General features: G+C 44.7%; 1 protein-coding gene across 1 annotated transcript in view; it reads left to right on the top strand.

The window, feature by feature from the left end:
- Window positions 1-16060: 16060 nt before the first annotated feature.
- LOC144480019 (high affinity cGMP-specific 3',5'-cyclic phosphodiesterase 9A-like) overlaps window positions 16061-21932 on the top strand; it is a 76246-nt gene continuing 70374 nt past the window's right edge. The window contains exon 1 of the mRNA XM_078199168.1: window positions 16061-16132. Within this exon, the coding sequence (XP_078055294.1) occupies window positions 16061-16132 (72 nt within the window). The remainder of the gene's footprint in view (window positions 16133-21932) is intronic.

Below are 21932 nucleotides of genomic sequence, written 5' to 3'. Positions count from 1 at the left end.
TGAATTAAATTGAACACTTAAATTAAAAGCCAGATAAGGGGGAAGACTCCCAGATGTCTATCTCTTGCTGATGCTTAAAGATCTGTCTTGGGTGGGATCATTCAGACGGCACTAAACAGGTCTATCAAAACCTCCCGGCTAAGAAAATTCAGACAGGATAAACTAGAAAATGAATAATGTCAGTGCAGATTGGATCATTGCCCCCACTACCTTGGGGGCAGCTGGCATGTTTCCCAAAACTATGATTTACCTGTGACCGTGGTATTGACCTTGTTTAAATTTGTAATGTTGCGATACTTCTGTCAAGTTTTGGTTACTTTGGCTGTAGCTATGGGAATGTTCAAATCCTGCTGCCTTCCTGATAACAGTAGGTGTTCAGTGGGTTAAATTCTTGCTGCCGCATTGGTTGGTGTCTCCCAGCAGCTTTTTCCTTGTTTATCCTGAGATTTTCCAGCATGAATTTGGGGAGTGCAGGGCAAAATCCTTAACTTGCAGCAGAGTGTTACTCTGGAGAGCAAGTGAGTAAATAAAGCACTCCTATGCCTTGTTCCTTGAAATTTGCAGCAACCTCCTGATACCGCCAGTGTGATTCTCCAGTGCATCACAATGGGCAGCCCTGCAGAACAGCTTACTACTGACATAACATTTGAGTTATTATTGTCACATGTATTACTATACAGTGAAAAGTATTGTTTCTTGCATGCTGTTCATAGAGAAAGAAAGGAGAGAGTGTAGAATGTAGGGTTACAATCATAGCTAGGGAGTAGAGAAAGATCAACTTAATGTGAGGTAGGTCCATTCAAAAGTCTGATGGCAGCACGGAAGAAGCTGCTCTTCAGTCGGTTGGTACATGCCCTCAGACTTCTGTATCTTTTTCCTAACGGAAGAAGGTGGAGGAGAGAATGTCCGGGTGTGTGAGGTCCTTAATTATACTGGCTGCTTTGCCAAGGTAGCGGGAAGTGTAGACAGTCAAAGACTGGGAGGATGGATTGGGCTATATTCACAACTTTGTGTAGTTCCTTGTGCTCTTGGGCAGAGCAGGAGCCATACCAAGCTGTGGTACAACCAGAAAGAATGCTTTCTATGGTGCATCTGTAAAAGTTGGTGAGAGTCGTAGCTGACATGCCAAATTTCCTTTAGCCTTCTGAAGTAGAGGCGTTGGTGGCCTTTCTTAACTATAGTGTTGGGGGGGGGGAGGGGGAGAGAAGAGAGAGGGGGGGAGGGGGAGGGAAAGGGGAGGAAAGAAAGACCAGGACAGGTTGCTGGTGATTTGGACACCTCAAAAAAAAAACTTGGAGCTTTCGTCCCCATTGATGTTGACGGGCATGTTCTCCTCTACGCTTCCTGAAGTCAATGACCATCTCCTTCGTTTTGTTGACATTGTTGAAATTATTGTCATTGCACCAGTTCACCAGATTCTCTATCTCATTCCTGTTCTCTGTCTCGTCATTGTTTGAAATCCGACCCTCTACGGTGGTGTCGTCAGCAAACTTGTAAATTGAGTTGGAGGGGAATTTGGTGTCTCAGTCGTAGGTATATAAGTATAGTAAGGGGCTGAGAACACAGCCTTGTGGGGCAGTGGTGTTGAGGATGATTGTAGAGGAGGTATTGTTGCCTATCCTTACTGATTGTGGTCTGTGTGTTAAGTTCAGGATCCTGTTGCAGAAGGAGGAGCTGAGGCCTGGGCCATGGAATTTGGAGATGAGTTTTGTAGGAATAATGGTGTTTGAAGGCTGAGCTATAGTCAATAAATAGGAGTCTGACATGGGTGTCTCTGTGGTCTACGTGTTCCAGGGTTGAGTGCAGGGCCAGGGAGATGGTGTCTTCTGTGGATCTGTTGCGGCGGTAGACAAACTGTAGTGGATCCAGGTAGTCCAGGAGGCTGGAATTGATTCATGCCAGGATTAGCCTTTCGAAGCACTTCATAATGATGAATGTCAGAGCCACCGGACGATAGACATTAAGGCAGGCTGCTTCGTTTTTCTTTGGTACCAGGATGATGGCCGTCTTGAAGCAGATAGAGACCTCAGATTGTTGTAAAGAGGTTGAAGGTGTCTGCCAGCTGATCTGTGCAGGATGAGTGCTCATCCGGGTACCCGATCCGGGCCAGTCGCTTTCTGTGGGTTGACCTTCGAGAAAGCTGCTCTGACATCAAACAGAAGTAGCAGGAAGTATTGAGGGGTATGAGGATACAGTGTGGTGGTTTCTTTGGGTTAAATCGGAGAAATTCCTCCATATTCCTAAGCATTCCATAATAACCCCTGGAGGTTTATTTTATTCATTGATGGGGCATGGGCAATGCTGGTAGGTCAGCATTTGTCATCCATCTCTGGTTGCTCGAGGGCAGTTGAGCATCAACCGTGTTGCTGTGGCTCTGGAGTCACATCTAGGCCAGACTGTGTAAGGACAGCAGGTTTCCTTCCCTAAAGGACATTCGTGAACCAGATGGGCTTTTCTGACAATTGACAATGGTTTCATGGCCATCAGTAGATTCTTACTTCTAGATTTTTTTTAAAAAATTGAATTCCAATTCCATCATCTGCCGTGGCGGGATTCGAACCCGAGTCCCCAGGACATTGGCTGATGCTAGACTAGATAGAGAGAGTTGGAAGGTATGTTTAGTTACTGGTCACTAAGCCCTGGGATTCCCTCAAACTGAGTCTTGTCCTTTAAGACAGTCTTTATAAAAAAAAAAGCATCTCCTTGACCAAGTATGTGGTCCCCTGTCCTAATATTTCCTTGTGTTTTGAGGCCAAGTTGTTATTTCTAATGTTCCTGTGAAGCTATATTAAAGGAGCTATCTAAATGTGAGCTATTGTGGTGCCACGAATAGGATCTGAGGTTCTTCTCCTGCTGATGAGGCCCCTGTGGCGCTGGCTACAAACACCACCTGCAGAGTAGCAGCTGATGCACTCCTCGAATAGGCACCCTCTCTGCTTTCTTTGCAAGCTTGATCTGATTGCTCTCAATGTCACTGTTGTTAATTATGGCATCACCATTTGCACAATGCTTCAGCAGAGAACAGTGTGACCAAAAAGAGTGGCTGGAGGAACAACGTATTCGAGTGAATAAAAATGATTCAACTCTGATTTGCTGTCTTGGATTCTCAATTTTAAACATGAAGGAGATCAATCAGGAAAAAGAGTTGCAGTGAGTGTCATATTAGAAGTAGAAGAACTATAGTTGCATTTGTATAGTATCTTTATGACTATTGTAATTAGGAAATGTGATATCCAATCTACACACAGCTCCCTCTGACAGGAATGTAATAATCTCTCTCAATGTTTTATTCCTTTTTTACTTTATTGCTTGTCCCTAACTGCCCTCCATTTCAAAAGACATTTGTGTCGACCATATTACTGTGCATCTGGAGTCACATAGGCCAGACCGGGTAAGGATGGCCGATTTCCTTCTCTAAAGGACATTAGTGAACCAGCTGGGTTTTTACCACAATCAACAATGGCTTCATGGTCGTCATTAGATTTTTGTTTTAAATTCCAGAGTTTTACTGAAATCAAATTACACCCTTGGTGGGATTTGAACCCGGCTCCCCAGATCTTGCACTGGGTGTCTGTGTTACTAGTCCAGTGACGGTACCGCTGCCTCCCCATTTGAAGAATAGGTATTGACCAAGGCTCCAGGAATGAATCTTCCATGGGATCTTTAATGGCCAGCAGAGGGGGCCAACTGGGCCTTGGTTTAATATCTCAGTACCTCACTGTGGTGAACCATCGTTGGTTCCCACTGGATAGTGCTGATCCAGGGGCTGGCCAGTACTACAAGGATGTACATATGTTACTGTTGGGTTGTGCTATTGTTGCTGTTGGGGTTAGGGTGGGGTTGTTACACCTTTGTACTGTAGTGTTGTGGCACATCCCAGTCGGGCTCCGCCTCCTGGGAGAGGTATAAGAGTCCCTGCTCTGGCCGGGACCCCTTCAGTCTGGGATAGTGTATATAAGTTCTGGTAGCTTCGTTAACAGTAAATAAAAGCCTTTCATTTACTGAGCTTCAAGCCTCGTGTCTGAATAGCGCATCACTCACATAGCTCAGCTCATTTAGTACTACACTGAACGTACTGCAGGCAAAGAACAATAGGATGGTGGGTTTCAGAGTGGAAAGGAGGGAGTGAGGTTAAAAAGTAAAGTTTATTTATTAGTCACAAGTAAGGCTTACATTAACACTGCGATGAAGTTACTGTGAAAATCCCCTAGTCGCAACACTCCAGCATCTGTTCGGGTACACTGAGGGAGAATTTGGCACGGCCAATGCACCTAACCAGCACGTCTTTTGGACTGTGGGAGAAAACCAGAGCACGCGGAGGGAACCCACGCAGACATAGAGAGAGCATGTAAACTCCACAGTGACCCAAGCTGGGAATCAAACCCAAGTCCCTAGCACTGTGAGGCAGTAGTTAGTACCACTGTGCCACAGGAGCTATGTGCTGGAGTTGAGAAAAATGTAATGGGATGTCATTGAAATGTATAAATTCCGACAGGGCTGCATGGACTGGATGCACGGATGATGTTCTCCCCTGGCTGAGGATCTAGAACAAGGGGCCACAGTCTCAGGACATGACTGGGTAGTCCAATTAGGTCTGAGATGAGGAGAACTCGTAGAATCCTAGAAATCCTACAGTACAGAAGGGGGCCATTCGGCCCATTGAGCCAGTACTGACAACAATCCCACCGACTCCCCTTAATCCCACATAGTTACCCTTCTAATCCCCCCCAAAACTGGCATAGCCAATCAATCTAACTCGCGCATTGGACTGTGGGAGGACACCGGAGCACCCGGAGGAAACCCACGCAGATACGGGGAGAGTGTGCAAACTCCATGCAGATAGTGACCCAATCCGGCTCCCTGGCGCTGTGAGCCACCATGCTGCCTGAAATACCTTCACTCAGAGAATGGTAAACCTGTAGAATTCTGTACCACAAGGCTGTGGAGGCCAAGTCACTGAATATATTTGAAAAAGAAATCGATTTCTGAACACTAAAGGCATCAGATGTACAGGGAGAGAGCAGGAGTATGATGTTGAAGTAGAGGATCAGCCATGATGTTGAATAGCCTTCGGCCTCTTCTATCTTCTGTTTCACAGAGTCATAGAGGTTTACAACATGGAAACAAGTCCTTCAGCCTAACTTATCCATGCTGCCCTTTGTTTTAAACCCCGAAGCTAATCCCAATTGCCCGCGTTTGGTCCATATCCCTCTATGCCCATCTTACCCATGTAACTGTCTAAATGCTTTTTTTCAAAATAATTAATCTCATTCAATGTTTTGAGAATTTCACGTTTAGTCACTTTTCAATCCTTTAAAAATTTGCTCCCTCTTATGAACCAATGGGAAAAAATCGATTATTTTCCTTGACATAATGGAGATTTTTGAATTGAAGTGTTTCAACCTTGACCTTCTGGGCTTGTGTTAAAACAACAAACCTCTCGGGATTAAATTGAACTGCAGTCCCCTCCTCACTGCTGCTACCAGCTTGGTGAATATAAGTTTCGCATTTCTTGTTGCTATTACAGGATGTCTTTCCTGTTCTCTCCCAAATATGCCAAATGATAATTGCATTAGTCAAAATTCTGGCTGTGATATAGTCTTGCATGTCACTGCTTTAAGAAATGTAGCCTTTGACCGGTAATGAAAAAGACTTTGGGAAATCCCTTGTCTTGCGTGTTGTCGATATCTAGGCTGTCTTTCTGTCTTTCTGTCTCTTTGGTCCAAATTTGAACAGCAGCAAATCTGAACTCAAAAACTAGGGAAAGTACAAATCGACAATGAGAAAAATGGATGTGAAACTCCTATTGAGGAACTATTACAGACTAACGAACACTATCAATCTAGAGTCCCCAGTCTATAGGAGATGCCGAAGAACAATGACCACAAGTTTCATCATCTGCCAATGTTTTAATGTCATTAAAAATTAAATCTATAGTAGCATTTTGAATTTTACAGGAAGTATTTTATCAATTGACAAATGTACCACTTTTTGACTTATGGGGCGGGACATTACGTTCGTCCTAAAACCGCTAAATCCCACCCGAAGTCAACAGACCTCCCCAAGGTCTTGCCCCTCGCCCGCTCTGATTCCTGTGGCAGGCGGGACGGTAAAATTCCAGCCAAGATTTCTGAATTGATCTAAAGTGTTAATTATCATTCTTATTTCAAATTCTCATTGGCCTTGCTCCTCCGCATCTCTGTAATCTCCTCCAGACCTAACAATAGTTGCTGCTCTGCATCCCAGATCTCCTTTGCTCTGGCGGTGATGGCTGTTCTTTCAGCTGTCTAGGCCCCAACATCTGGAATTCCCTCCCTAAATCTTTGTTTTCTCTCTCCAAAATCTTTGACTAAGCTCTTTGTCAACTGATCTAATCCTCTGCACCTCGGTGTCACACTTAGAGTCATAGAGGTTTACAGCATGGAAACAGACCCTTCAGCCTAACTTGCCCACGCCACCCTTTATTTACCACTAAGCTAGTCCCAATTATCTGTGTTTGGCCCATATCCCTCTATACCCATCGTACCCATGTAACTGTTTAAATGTTTTTTAAAAGACAAAATTGTACCCAACTCTATTACTACCTCTGGCATCTTGTTCCAGCCACTCACTACTCTGTGTGAAAGAATTTCCCCTTTGGACCCTTTTGTATCTCTCCCCTCTCACCTTAAACATATGCCCTCTATTTTAGACCCCCCTACCTTTGGGAAAAGATGTTGACTATCTAGATGATCTATGCTTTATGTAAAGGGAGTATTGGTTTGAAATATTTGCTGAAAATTATATTCTGGTGAAGTTGAAAGGCAAGTCAAAACTCTTGTAGTGAAAGCAAAGTGTGTTTGTACGTAGAACTTCCTTTGAACCTGCACACACAGGCAGCAATGTGTTCCATTCCAGACTGCGGGTTCACTAAGAAAGTTGAGATGACAAACGTGTATTTGTGTATTTAATATCTCAGATTCCCAAGCGGATTAATTAACGGGGTTGAGTAAGAAAACTTGCTGTGGTTAATTAAAACATCCATTGATATGTGTTGTGCCTGTGCGCTTAAGAAATTCACACAGGAAGGAACTCGGGATTCGATTAGAGCAAAGTGAAATAATCTGAATATGAAGCCATTCATTCAGCATTAATATTGTGAATTAGCATTGGTTCCCTTGGAGACCAACATGTCAAGACACAGGGTGCATCATGATCCAAATATAGAAAAATTCCATCTCCTTCACTGGAAGTGCTACCCAGGAGATTGATGAAGTAGTGGGTGATGACTCTCTCACTGTGGCCTCAATAGATGAAGGACATTCAAGCAACCGACTTGCAAAAAACATCTGCTGAAATGTTGTGGCATCTTACATCAGTCTCTGGGCACCGGAGACCATTTTGGACATAAACAGTGCAAAGTGTTGCGAGCGATTTTTATTTTTCGTTTGCTTTGTTTCTGCTTTGGAATGAGGTGATAGGGAACACGTACCAGAGCTACTGGATGTTGCCTGGGATCTTGTATCCAACTCAGACTGATAGAGTGACATGGACCATCATTGAGACTTTACCGTAAGCCTTTGGGTCTTTTCAGTCCATTGCCCAGGGGGGCATCAGTCAACAGCACAAAAAATTGGCATTGCATTCATCGTAGTTAACTTCAGTGGGCGTGCTCATGGGAAGCAGTATAGAGGAATAGAGTATTTATACAATTAGTATCACCAGCGAGTGAATACATCACAAAACCATCAGGGCAGTGAGACATGTCACCAGGACTGGCAAGGATATGCCAGAACTCATAATTTTGTTAAAGGCGAGGGGCATGATCTTACCTATCATTCGCGCCACGCTCCCGCTGCGTGAGGTCAGAGAATTTGGTGCCCAAATCTCCGTTCACTGTGGTGAGATGGGAAAATCTGGCCAAAGTGAATAAGATTCGGGCCAAGTTTTAACTACTTCCCCCTTTTATAAGGATGTAGCTTTATCATGGGGAAAGTGCCATGGGCACCTTGCTACTCGAATATTTCATACATGTGGCAATTCGCTCACCTCATCCACATTTTCCAAGTCAAAGAGCCAAAACATCAACTGTAACCATCCCCCCCCCAGCCCAACCTCATTGCAAAGTCCAATTATCCATTGAATTACCCAGAGATTAGGACAGATCTTCCTCTGAGGGAACCCGTTTGGATGCCTAAACATATCACAGCACATCTTAAGGAAATCCAGATGCAACACGGGGAGAGTCACAGTGAAAACCATCATGTGAAGTTTCAGCATCCAATATAGGAAGGATATTAAAACCATCATGAGTTCAGTGTAGATTCACAGGGATAAAGCCAGAGATGGGAAAGCTTCACTCCTGAGGATAAGGAGATTTGTGAGATACCCCCAGGATTATCTCATATAAAAGCAAAATACCACAGATGCTGTAAATCTGAAATAAAAACAGAAAATGCTGGATAAACTCAGCCAGTCTGGCAGTATCTGTGAATTTTAACCTGGTGTTGTTAAAACTCTTACAGTATCTGTGAAGACAGTTAATGTTTCGCATCCGTATAACCTTCTACAGAACTGAAGAGGGATAGAAATGTAATGAATTATATATTTGGCGAAGGGAATAGGGCCAAATGGAAAGTTAGTGATAAGTCAGAGTTATGATATAGGAGTTGCCAGCGTTAGACTGGGGTGGGCACAGTAAGAAGTCTCACAACACCAGGTTAAAGTCCAACAGGCTTATTTGGTAGCACGAACTTTTGGAGTGCCGCTCCTTCATCGGGTGAGTGAAGGAGTGGCGCTCTTAAAGCTCGTGCTACCAAATAAGCCTGTTGGACTTTAACCTGGTGTTGCAAGTCAGAGTTAAGAGAGGTTGACAAAGATGTCATGGACGTGAGACAAAGGGGCTGTTAATGGTGGCCTTGAGGGATTGAAGCATTAATAGTGATAAAGAGAGGATAGCAGAATGTGTTAATAGGAGATTTTTGGGGTCGGACAGAGAGAGGACATGCCCCCTTTTTTTCATGTCTGCCACTTTTTGTTCGACTTACGTCCAACCATTGTTGCCTCTTGTGATGTCTTGCCTTTATATTGTGGCTTGTTGTCTTCTTGTCTCCTGGAGCTCTTCCATTTTTATTCATGTTAGTCTTTTGTGTGGAGTGATTTGGCAGGGAAAAAAGAAGAGGGGGTTCCTTTTTTCGTGGGGTATGTGAGGGGGAAGGAGAAACTTGAGGAGGTAAAGAGGGGGCATGAGGGAGAGGGGGGCTTATGTACTGCATTGGGTACAATACTGAAATATTCTGTAAATGCCTAGAGCAGTAGTGGTTAAAAAGGGAGACGTTCAGGCCCTTTGGGGGCCGGGGGGTTATCCGTGTGTGAGAGAGCACTGGGTAATGAGAGGGTGAAGAGTGAATACTTCTCCTTTGAGTTTCCCTCAGGGACGTGATTGAGGTGTATAAGAATGTGGGGGCCCGGAGAGGGCGAGTAGAGAGGAGCAGTTGTCTCCATTCGATGGGGGTTCTGTCCCAGAAGGGCACAGTTTTAGGATAAAGGTCAGTAAATTCAGAAAGGATTTGAGAAAAGACCTCTTTTATTTAGAGAGTGGTGGCTATCCAGAATGCACTGCTTGGGGAGATAAATGAGGCCTAAAGTCTTACTACTTTTCAGATTATATTTGGGTAGGCATTTGAGATCTCTTAATATTCTCTGTTCTGGAACCTGTGTAGAAAAATGGGGTTAACCCAACTTTCGTGGTAGTTGTTGTTGGAGCAGATTCGGTGGGCCGAATGGCCTTGCCTCCAATCTAAGTCTCTATTGTTCTATGACTCTATGTGGTTAGATGAAGGTGATGTGGTTGGCCTATTCCCTGTGGGTTTCCGCCCAGCTCCTGTTCCTGTTTGCTCTGTGTGATTTCTTCAGGAGGCGAATGTTACCCAAGTCTCCGGGCATTTGATCCAGTAGATTTTGACTTGGTTTAGCTGTAGGGGGTAGCAGGTGATGGACTGGGGCTATGTCAGGTACGTGGGGAAAGATTTTGGTGTACATGTGGGAGAGATGGTGGCTTGGGGGGTTAAAAAAAAGGGTGGGAAAAGGGTGTTGGTGAGTGCCCCTGGGGGAAGAGGGTAGTAGATGCATGGGTTTTGCTGTATTTAAGGAGGTTGGGGAGGGGTATTTCTTGAGATTGTGTGCGTTAAGGGGAGGAGGCTGTCATGTTGGGGATTTTGTGTTCCCCGGGTTTTGGAGTTGTAGTTTTGAGCTGGGGAGGTTTTGTGTGCATGTTGTTAAGTCTCTGGATTTTTTGGGGGGGGGTCTTTTACTGGAAGGTAGTAGGTGGTTTTCTGGGGGTGTAGGCTAGGTGGGGGGGAGAGTATCTGGGGTTCCTTGACAGCGGTGATGATTGGTGGGTAGGGGGTTTGAAGGTTTTGTTTTATAGGGTGGGACACTGTTCTGTGGGCTTGGGTGTTGTTTCAGGTCTATGTGGCGTTCTCGGAGGTCATTTGAGGAGAGGAGTTGGTATGTCTTGGTTGGTTATGTTGGTTTCGGGGGGGGGGGGGGGGGGGGGGGTGGGGGGAGGTCCCTCCACCTGTAGAGGTTGGACGGGGGCTGCATTCCAGGTGTGCGGCCAATTGCTTTAATGCGTGGCAAGGTATTCCCTTTTCTGCTTTGCTTTGGATTCTTCATCCCTTATTCCCCATTTTTTTGTTGGCTTTGGATCACTGAAGGTGGATGAGGCTTGTCCCCAATCTGGGTTGAGTAAAGAGGGGTGGAGATATGTTCCGTTTTCCTTCTGCTCCCTTTCTTTTCTTTTCTTTCTTTTTGACGCTTCTCCCCTTCCTTTTGTGGTGCCTTGCCTTTAATGTAGTAACTCTTGTATTTTCTATTGGGTTCATTTCCTTCCCTCCGCTCCCTGTTTGTTTTTTTGTAAAGTTGGGTTGGGATCGGGTGGGGGAAATTGTCTTTGTGCAGCAGTGTTAAAGTGTGCGTGTGGGAGGGGGTGGGGGGGGGGACAGGGGAGAATGTGGGTTGGGGTCTGGTGGGAACTTTGGGTTGGGGAAGTTTGATGGGGGATGGGATGGGGCTTACTGGCTTAGGGTGACTTAGGGGTAAAGTTACGGTTAACTTTTGGAACAAGAGGCCTGTGCTCAGTGGCAGCAAAACTGAACAAGATTCAGTGGCCATGTGGAGGAGTGGTGGGATTGTGTTGGGATATGCAAAGCTAACTGAATAACAGAAAACAAGATGGAGGGGAAAGTTCACCGTCTAAAGTTGTTGAACTCAATATTGATGTGGAGATGCCAGCGTTGGACTGGGGTAAACACAGAAAGAGTTTTAACAACACCAGGTTAAAGTTCAACAGGTTTATTTGGTAGCAAATGCCATTAGCTTTCTGAGCGCTGCCCCTTCGTCAGATGGAGTGGAAATCTGCTCTCAAACAGGGCACACAGAGACACAAAATCAAGTTACAGAATACTGATTAGAATGCGAATCTCTACAGCCAACCAGGTCTTAAAGATACAGACAATGTGAGTGGAGGGAGCATTAAGCACAGGTTAAAGAGATGTGTATTGTCTCCAGACAGGACAGCCAGTGAGATTCTGCAAGTCCAGGAGGCAAGCTGTGGGGGTTACAGATAGTGTGACATGAACCCAATATCCCGGTTTAGGCCGTCCTCATGTGTGCGGAACTTGGCTATCAGTTTCTGCTCAGTGACTCTGCGCCGTCGTGTGTCGTGAAGGCCGCCTTGGAGAATGCTTACCCGAATATCAGAGGCTGAATGCCCGTGACCTGGTCTTTAAGACCTGGTTGGCTGTAGAGATTCGCATTCTAATCAGTATTCTGTAACTTGATTTTGTGTCTCTGTATGTCCTGTTTGAGAGCAGATATCCACTCCATCTGACGAAGGAGCAGCGCTCCGAAAGCTAATGGCATTTGCTACCAAATAAACCTTTTGGGCTTTAACCTGGTGTTGTTAAAACTCTTACTGAACTCAATATTGAACAGAAGGCTGTAATGTGCCTAATCAAAGATGGGGTGTTTGCGTTGGACTATCTCTACTGGAGCAGAGAAGGCTAAAGCGAGATTTAGTGAAGAATTTTTTTAAATTATGAAGTGTTTTAATAAAGTGAATAAGGAACAACATTGACTCCTGATTGGAGGAAGTTGATGAGAAATCAGCAATTTAAAATTGTTATCTAGTGAGGACAGAGGTTTAAAACATTTTCTTAAGAGGAGGTAGTTATCAAATGAAATATTTTGGCCTCAAAAAATGTTGAAGGCCAGTGAAGGGGAAATCAGTCACTTGTTAGGGGTTAAGTTAAGATTCCCTTCCACCCCTCCCCTATGACCTGGTGCTTATTGTCCTGGTTTAGAATGAGATGGCAGAGTTTTGGATAAGCAAGCATTGATGAAAGATGGAAGGAAGGACAGTGCTGAAATAAACTAGTCTCAAGGTAACAGATGAACAGTGGCAGATGAACTGAACTTCGGGACTCGGGTTAGATCCCTATCTCATCCTTGCTGTCGAAGAAATACAGTTCCCTTTGTTCAAGCAGAGATAAACAATGGTACAATCTCTTGATGTAGTGGAACCCTGAATCATACCAGGAAGGTCCAACATTGTATATCTTTTGTCTATAAAGAAAGCTCGCACAGAAAAGAGAGACTTGCATTTAGATAGCGCCTTTCAGAACCTCAGCACACCGCAAAGCACTTTGCAGCCAGCCAAGTAATTTTGAACTCCAGTCAGTGTTGTAATGTAGGAAGCATGGCATCCAGTTTGCACAAAGCAGGATCACACAGTCAGGAATGTGGTAAGGAGAAGGTAATCCGATGCCTAAATATTGGTCAGCGCACCAGAGTGAACTCCTTTGCTCGTCTTCCAAAAGTGCCATGAGGTCTTTAACATCCATCAGAGAGAGCAGGCGGATTCTCAGTTTAATGTCTGACCAAAAACACAGCATTTCCTCAGTATGACACTGGATTGAATGCTCATGGCTCGGGAGTGGGATTTGAACTCACACGCATCCCTTTAATTCAGAGATGAGAAGTGCTACCAACTGAGCCACAACTAACAGCTCACCTCAACAGGGACAGCACTGCAACCGACCGCAGCATCAGCAATTGAAGGGAACTTCGGACAGGGCTGCTGTTCCATTATTGGTAACTAGTGACTGCCACCCGCTGGCAAGTGGACATTTGTGAATGAGGCGAACATGAACAGAAACTAGAGTGTGCTGTGATGCCCTCCATAGTCAAATAGCTTTTAATGGGCGGCACGGTAGCACAGTGGTTAGCACTGCTGCTTCACAGCTCCAGGGGCCTGGGTTCGATTCCCGGCTTGGGTCACTGTCTGTGTGGAGTTTGCACATTCTCCTCGTGTCTGCGTGGGTTTCCTCCGGGTGATCCGGTTTCCTCCCACAGTCCAAAGATGTGCGGGTTAGGTTGATTGGCCATGCTAAAATTGCCCCTTAGTGTCCTGAGATGCGTAGGTTAGAGGGATTAGTGGGTAAAAATGTAGGGATATGGGGGTAGGGCCTGGGTGGGATTGTGGTCGGTGTAGGCTCGATGGGCCGAATGGCCTCTTCCTGTGATGTAGGGTTTCTAAGATTCTAAGATTCTTTCTAAGATGCTGTACAGAGTTCACACGTTCAAAATGGCCACTTGGATGATACAATAAAGAGAGATGATGGCTCCTGCGCCACGGTGGCACAGTGGTTAGCACTGCTACCTCACAGCACCAGTTCAATTCCAGCCTTGGGTCACTGTCTGTGTGAAGTTTGCACATTCTCCCCGTACCTGTGTGGGTTTCCTCTGGGTACTCCGGTTTCCTCCCACAATGCAAAGGTCTGCAGGTTAGGTGGATTATCTAAGGTAATTGCCCCTTAGTGTCCAAGGATGTGTAGGTTAGGGGGATTGGCCATGGTGAATGTGTGGGGTTACAGGGATAGGGCCTGGGTAAGATACTCTGTCAGAGTTGGTGCAGACTCAATGGGCCAAATGGCCTCCTTCTGCACTGTAGGGATTCTATTCTATGAACTATACCAAAGTATTTTGATTTATTATTGTCACACGTATTATTATGCACTATTGTTTTTTGCACACTAAACAGACAAAGCATATTATACATAGGGAAGGAAAGCAGAGGGTGCAGAATGCAGTGTTACAGTCATAGCTAGAGTGTCGAGAAAGATCAACTTAATGTGAGGTCGGTCCATTCAAAAGTCTGATGGCAGCAGGGAAGAAACTGTTCTTGAGTCGGTTGGTACGTGTCCTCAGATTTTTGTATCTTTTTCCTGACGGAAGAAGGCGGAAGAGAGAATGTCGGGGTGCGTGGAGTCCTTAATTATGCTGGCTGCTTTGCCGAGGCAGCGGGAAGTGTAGACAGAGTCAATGGATGGGAGACTGGTTTGAGTGAAGGATTGGGCTTCATTCACGATTCTTTGTCGTTTCTTGCGGTCTTGGGCAGAGCAGGAGCCCATACCAAGCTGTGACACAACCGGAAAAAATGCTTTCTGTGGTGCATCTGTTGAAATTGGTGAGAGCTGTAGCTGACATGCCAAATTTCCTTAGTCTCCTGAGAAAGTGGAGGTGTTGGTGGGCTTTCAAAGCCCAACGTTCAAAGACTATTTCCTCGGGTGGATGGAGCTATTACAAGGGGCACAACTATAGGGTTCATGGTGGGAGATATAAGAAGGATATCAGAGGTAGGTTCTTTACGCAGAGAGTGGTTGGGGTGTGGAATGGACTGCCTGCAGTGATAGTGGAGTCAGACACTTTAGGAACATTTAAGCGGTTATTGGATAGGCACATGGAGCACACCAGGATGATAGGGAGTGGGATAGCTTGATCTTGGTTTCAGATAAAGCTTGGCACAACATCGTGGGCCGAAGGGCCTGTTCTGTGCTGTACTGTTCTATGTTCTATGTTCTTAACTATAGCATCCGCATGGAGAGACCAGAACAGGTTGTGGGTGATATGGACATCTAAAAACTAGAAGCTCTCGACCATTTCTACTTTGTCCCCATTGATGTAGACAGGGGCATGCCCTCCACTACGCTTCCTGAAGTCGATGACAATCTCCTTCGTTTTGTTGACATTGGGGGAGAGATTATTGTTGCCTCACCAGTTCACCAGATTCTCTATCTCTTTCCTGTACTCTGTCTCGTCATTGTTTGAGATCCAACCCACAACGGTGGTGTCATCAGCAAATTTGAAAATCAAGTTGGAGGGGAGTTTGGCCGTACCATCAGAGCTGTATAAGGAGAATAGTAAGGGGCTGAAGACACAGCCTTGCGGAGCACCGGTGTTGAGGATGATCGTGGAGGAGGTGTTTTTGCTTCTCCTTACTGGCTGTGGGTTAGGAAGTCTAGGATCCAATCGCAGAGGGAGTGGCCGAGCCCCAGGCCACAGAGTTTGGAGATGAGTCTCGTAGGAAGAATGGTGTTAAAGGCTGAGCTGTAGCCTATGAATAGGAGCCTGAGTGTGAGTGGCGTCCATAAAGTAGGGGTGGGAGGCAAAGGGAAAGGCAGAATAAATGATCAAAAGCATATCTGAACTGTGGCATCACCTGAACAACATGATTTCAACTCCTGTCTTTCTGACTAGCTCTGTAACCCTGCTCCTTGTGAAATCCAATAAAAATAGGACACTTAATGAGAAGGTGAATGAAAAGTTCTGCGGACAGCACTCTTGTAATTCTCTCCTCGTTTTAGTCAACTTTTATTTTAAAACATCTTCCCTTAATTTGATCAGTTCCTAATGAGGAAAGTAATTAACTGTTCTCATGGTGAGTGGAATATCAAGACAGCAATAACTGCTGCTTGTGTAATCAGTTGGAATCATTTGGTTTGCCAAGGCAACGACACCCAGCTGCGGACAGATTGGTCGATAGTGGACTGACATCTTCAGATTCCCCCACCCCCACCCCCCACCGCCTTTCAAGCTTTTGAATTTCAGTTGCACCTGCTCGGGTGTTCCGGGCCACAGAAGGAGCTGTGATAGTGAAGGGAATTGAGCTGCAGATAGCAGTGCTGGTCTCGCCTCCAGATCCCGGGTGCAGTCCTCCTCCACAGCCAGTCAGTGGGAAATGGGATCTGCTTCCTCCTCTGGCTATGTACCAAAGGTTATCTATTTGCAGAAAGACAGCATTCTTCACAAGGTAACAAATCTTTCTTGTTCAAGAGTTTTTTTTGTCATTTTCTCCCATCTTCTGAAAGTGGCAAGAGGCAATTCATAGTGAAGCACCATTCATACTTATGGGATTTATAATTGAGATGCAATTTATATTTGAAGTTCCTATTTATGAAATTCATAATGAATGATTGAGGAGCTTGAATTATCATGTGAGGTTAACGTGTAAAGTTTGTATTGAATTGATATTCACATTGATATGAGGCTAATGTGTAAAATTTGATTTATTATTGTCACAAGTATTGTTATACAGCGAAAAGTATTGTTTCTTGCATGCTATACAGGCAAAACATACCATTCATAGAGTACATAAGGGGAGAGGGAAAAGAAAGGGTGCAGAATGTGATGTTACAGTCATAGCTAGGGTGTAGAGAAAGATCAGCTTAATGCGAGGTAGGTCCATTCAAAAGTCTGATGGCAGCAGGGAAGGAGCTATTCTTTAGTCGGTTGGTACGTGATCTCAGACTTTTGTATCTTTTTCCCATGGCAGAAGGTGGGAGAGGGTGTGTCTGGGGTGCTTGGGGTCCTTGATTATGCTGGCTGCTTTTCCGAGGCAGCAGGAAGGGCAGACGGAGTCAATGGATGGGAGGCTGGTTTGTGTAATGGACTGGGCTACGTTCACAACCTATTGTAGTTTCTTGCGGTCTTGGTCAAAGCAGGAGCCATATCAAGCTGCGATATATCTGGAAAGGACACTTTCTATGGTGTGTTTTTAAAAGTTGGTGAGAGTCTTGGCGAGCTTGCCAAATTTCCTTGGCATCCTGTGAAAGTAGAGGCGTTGGTGGGCTTTCTTAACTATAGCATCGGCGTGGAGGGATCAGGACAGGTTGTATTGAATTGATATACATATTGATGTGAGGTTCACCCAGGTGTGATTCACATTTGAGACCCAAATTATATCGGGATATTAGTTGTGTTGAAGTGTGATTTACATTGACATGCAAATTATAAGAATATTTGATCTTTTGTTAATGGGACTCTATAACATTATCAGACACATTGTAACTTGGTGTGATTATCACAATGCACTTGCCTCCTTTATATACACAGTTTCAGCTTTAAGTGACTGAAAGAAATGTGTTATCAGCGTATCCTGTACCATGTGAAAACTCCTGGATACTTTGTGGATACTGGACAGCCAGATGTGGTGAAGTACTGTTAGCTTCATCGACTCGAATTCAACAAGCATCCGGGTCATCCAGGAACCTGATGGTTTCTTGCGTCACATGTTCCCGGTCCCCTCACATCCGCAGAGTCACCGAGAAGAGTAAGTGGGTGCCCACCTGTGCATGATAAGATGCAGGCAGTGCAGGAAGCCTCTGGAATTGTGACCCTCACAAATTGGGTTTCATTATGACACTTCCAGGCATGGAGTCTAGAGCTCATCCATGCCACAGGGGGCGCAACAGAGTGTGAAAATGCAGTTGGCGTGGGGGAGTTGATAGCCAGTAGGTGATTGTGGAACAGCCAGGGAATCTCACTTTCCTGGTGTTAGCGTAAAGGACATCACAGGTTCTGAGGGCAAAGGGGAAACACCTAGAAGTTGTGGTCCACATTGGAACTGTGACGTAGAATGTTGAGGTCCTTTTAGATATGGTTTCAGCAAGTATAGAGGAGACAAGTGTCAAAATTGTTCCCAGAGTTGTGTTAGTGAGCAGAGGATTGTTCCAAGAACTGTGTGTGAGTGAGCAGAGAACAGCTATACCGAACAGGTTAATGGAAGGTGAATTTCAGATTTTTGGGGCATTAAGACCCATTGTGGGGCATTGTGAGCACCACCCCCACCACTAACACCACCACCATCAACCTACACAAGGGGGATGGTTTGCATCTGAACGGGATTGTGCCAATTGTCCTCAAGGGAGGTTCCTGACAGCACTGGAGGTGCACCTACACCAGATGAACTGCAGGGCATGGTTCCAGAAGGTGGCTCACCATCACTTTCCCAAGAATTAGAAATGGACAACAAATGTTGGCCATGTCAGTGACGCCCACTTCCCATTAAAAAAAATCTATTGCTGTGAAAGGGGAAGGTGTAAACTAATTAGTCGTGGGGCAGGAAACGAGGGTGAAACCTCAAACAACAAGGTCCATGGAAGACTGAGAGAGGAACGGTATTAGGAAAAAAAATCCAGAAGAAGGAAGGGTCAGGAGAAAGACAAATCAGATGTTGAAGGAATAGTCAAGGAAGGGGACAATTAGGAAGCAATAGGAGATCATCTTGTGGATACAGGTTAATAGCTGGGCTATTGAATGAGTACATGGTACCTGTCTGCACAGAAACCTGTCAATCTCACCTTAAAGGAGAAGGAGGTAGATAAATTGGATAGAATAATAATAGATAAAGAGAAGGTACTTAAAGTGTTGGCAGCATTCAAGGTAGGAAAGTCAAACAGGATGCATTTTAGGTTGTTGAGGAAAGGGTGAAAATAGTGGGGGCTCTGACCACAATTGTTCTTGAATATACAAATGATGCCAGGGCACAGGAGGGTTGCAAATGTTGCACCGCTGTTTAAAAAAGGAAGTGGGAGAGATATGGTAACTACAGGCCAGTCAGCCAAACGTTGGTGGGGAAACATCAAGGGATAATAGAATCCCTACAGTGCAAAAGAGGCCATTCGGCCCAACAGGTCTGCACCAACCCTCCAACAGAGCATCTTACCCAGGCCCTATCTCCCTAACTCCATGTATTTTACCTTGCTAATCCCCCTAACCTACACATTTTGGGACACTAAGGGGCAGTTTAGCATGGCCAATCCACCTAACGTGCACATCTTTGGAGTGTGGGAGGAAACCAGAGCACCCGGAGGAAACTCACTCAGACATAGGAAGAACATGCAAACTCCACACAGACATTAACCCAAGGCTGGAATTGAACCCGGATCCCTGGCGCTGTGAGGCAACAGTGCAAACCATTGTGCTACTGTGACACCCTAGGTTCCTGATTACCTACCCTAACTCTTGCCGTCAAAAGCCTTGGGAGTGACTTGCAACAATAATGGTGGTTGTTGTTACTGTTGCTTCGTATTCTCTATTTGATTAACATGTCTATTGAAGAAAGTTATACAGGAAACGTTATTAATTGTCACTTGGAAAACTGAGTTAATTAACAATAGTTTTTTAAGGGAAGTTTATCCTGCCTGACAGACCTGACTGATATATTTGAAATAGTGACGGGGATTGATGAGAGGATTGACATATACATGGAATTTCAAAAGATGTTTGATGCAAGAGGTACAGAATGGACCTGTCAGCAAAACTGAAGTTCCTGGGATTCAAGGAGCGGTGACTACATGGCTCCTGAATTGACTAAGAAAGGTTTATCAGTTTGGAGAGAAGTGTAGTGTATTGTCCCCCCATGGGTTGTTCTTTTTGAAAGATGTTAATGACCTGGATGTGGGTACACAGGGCCTAATTTCAAAGACAGCACAAAACATGAAAGCAATGAGGAGGCTAGTAATAGACTTCAAGAGGACACAGACTGATCAAATGGGAAGGCATTAGGCAGATTAAATTTAATGCAACTCAGTGTAAAAGTGATATACTTTGGAAGGACAAAAGAAGACATTGGAAGAAAGATCTCTAGACTCAAATGCTGGCAGGACAAGATGATAAACTATACAGGATCCTGTGCTTTATAAACAGAGGAATAGACAATGAAAGAGTGAAGGCTTTATAAATCACTCATCAGGGTTCAGTGGGGGTTTGTGTCCAATTCTGAGCACCACATTTTCAGAAATTAATTCAAGACTTGCAGAAGGTTCAGATGAGATTTACTAGAATGGTATGAGAGACAAAGAGTGTCAGTTCACTTGCCAACCAATCAGCATCCTTTTATCATGTAATATAAACTGTTGAGATTGTTCATTTGAAATTTGGCATTCTTGTATTTGTCCTGAAGAGTGCACGATGAAATGCTTCAGCAACATGTCTCTTTGTAAATAAATTCAAGAATTTCACTTGCCTGGAGAGACTAGAGAAGCTGAGATCATTCTCATTAGACAGAGACACTGAAGGGAAAAGTTAATAAAGATGTCAAACATGATTAAGGGTTTTAATTGAGTAGATGGCGACAATTTATTCCTCCCAACATAATTCATCTTGAGGAGTGATTCCACAGGCGGGTTATCCTCCAGTTCAGCGATGAGTAACCTAGGTTAGTGAGTAGGCCCTCCTTCGTCTCAATGGGCCTCAAGATTAAATACATTTAATACATGCCAAATATTTCATAACGAGTTATAGAAAATGTTTAATCATTTATATATTAATAGAACTGTCATCAACTTCAAATGGTGTTAGGAAAATAAAGGTGATTTATACTTGTATGGGTAAACATTAGAAATAAGGTAAAGTTTCAAGCGTGTTTAATTTAAATGTTTCTATGTCTGGAATGGTAGATTCATGATGGAGAAAGGGGTTTGTATGTGTGGGAGTTGGTTTCAATTCAAAATGTGATTCTATTATGCTTAGAGAGAACTATGGTGTGAAAAGTAAATAGAAGTAAGTCATTGCTTAGCAACAGGAGGCCTCCTCCCAGGGGTCAGGGCTTCCCTTTGTTCTTAGCTTTAACTGGAAGCCAGAGCAGTTGGAGACAGGGCATTGGAGAGTGCCCATTTTCAAACTGCTTCATCCAAAATTGACTGAGAAATACTACCCAGTAGCAATGGCTGGACAGCAATAAACAAAAGCAATTTTATCTAGAACTGATTACCATATCCTTGTTGGCCTTGTTGCAGTTGGTTAAGTAAGGTACATTCAAAGAACAAAGAACAAAGAACAATACAGCACAGGAACAGGCCCTTCGGCCCTCCAAGCCTGCGCCACTCATGTGCCCAACTAGACCATTCGTTTGTATCCCTCTATTCCCAGTCTGTTCATGTGGCTATCTAGATAAGTCTTAAACGATCCCAGCGTGCCCGCCTCAATCACCTTGCTTGGCAGTGCATTCCAGGCCCCCACCACCCTTTGTGTAAAATACGTCTCCCTGACATCTCTGTTGAACCTTGCCCCCCTCACCTTGAACCCGTGACCCCTTGTGTTCGTCACCTCCGACCTGGGAAAAAGTTTCCCACTGTTCACCCTATCTATGCCCTTCATAATTTTATACACCTCTATTAGGTTGCCCCTCATCCTCCGTCTTTCCAGGGAGAACAACTCCAGTTTACCCAATCTCTCCTCATAGCTAAGACCCTCCATACCAGGCAACATCCTGGTAAACCACGTCCTTCTGGTAGTGTGGCGACCAGAACTGGACGCAGTATTCCAAATGTGGCCTAACCAACGTTCTATACAGCTGCAACATCATATGCCAACTTTTATATTCTATGCCTCGTCCAATAAAGGCAAGCATGCAATATGCCTTCTTCACCACCCTCTCCACCTGTGCTGCCACCTTTAAGGATCTGTGGACTTGTACACCCAGTTCTCTCTGTGTGTCTATACTCCTGATGGTTCTGCCATTTATTGTATAGCTCCCCCTTACATTAGATCTACCGAAATGCATCACTTCGCATTTATCTGGATTAAATTCCATCTGCCATTTCTCCACCCAATGTTCCAGCCTATCTATATCCTGCTGTATTCTCTGACAATGTTCATCACTATCCGCAACTCCAGCAATCTTCGTGTCGTCCGCAAACTTACTGATCACACCAGCTACATCTTCCTTCAAATCATTTATATATATCACAAACAGCAGAGGTCCCAGTACAGAGCCCTGTGGAACACCACTAGTCACAGACCTCTAACCGGAAAAAGACCCCTCCACT

Source organism: Mustelus asterias, chromosome 27, assembly GCF_964213995.1.
Source record: "Mustelus asterias chromosome 27, sMusAst1.hap1.1, whole genome shotgun sequence".
NCBI classification, from domain to species: Eukaryota; Metazoa; Chordata; class Chondrichthyes; order Carcharhiniformes; family Triakidae; genus Mustelus; species Mustelus asterias.
The sequence above is the reverse complement of the archived record's forward strand: the minus strand, read 5'-3'. Positions and strand labels throughout refer to the sequence as shown.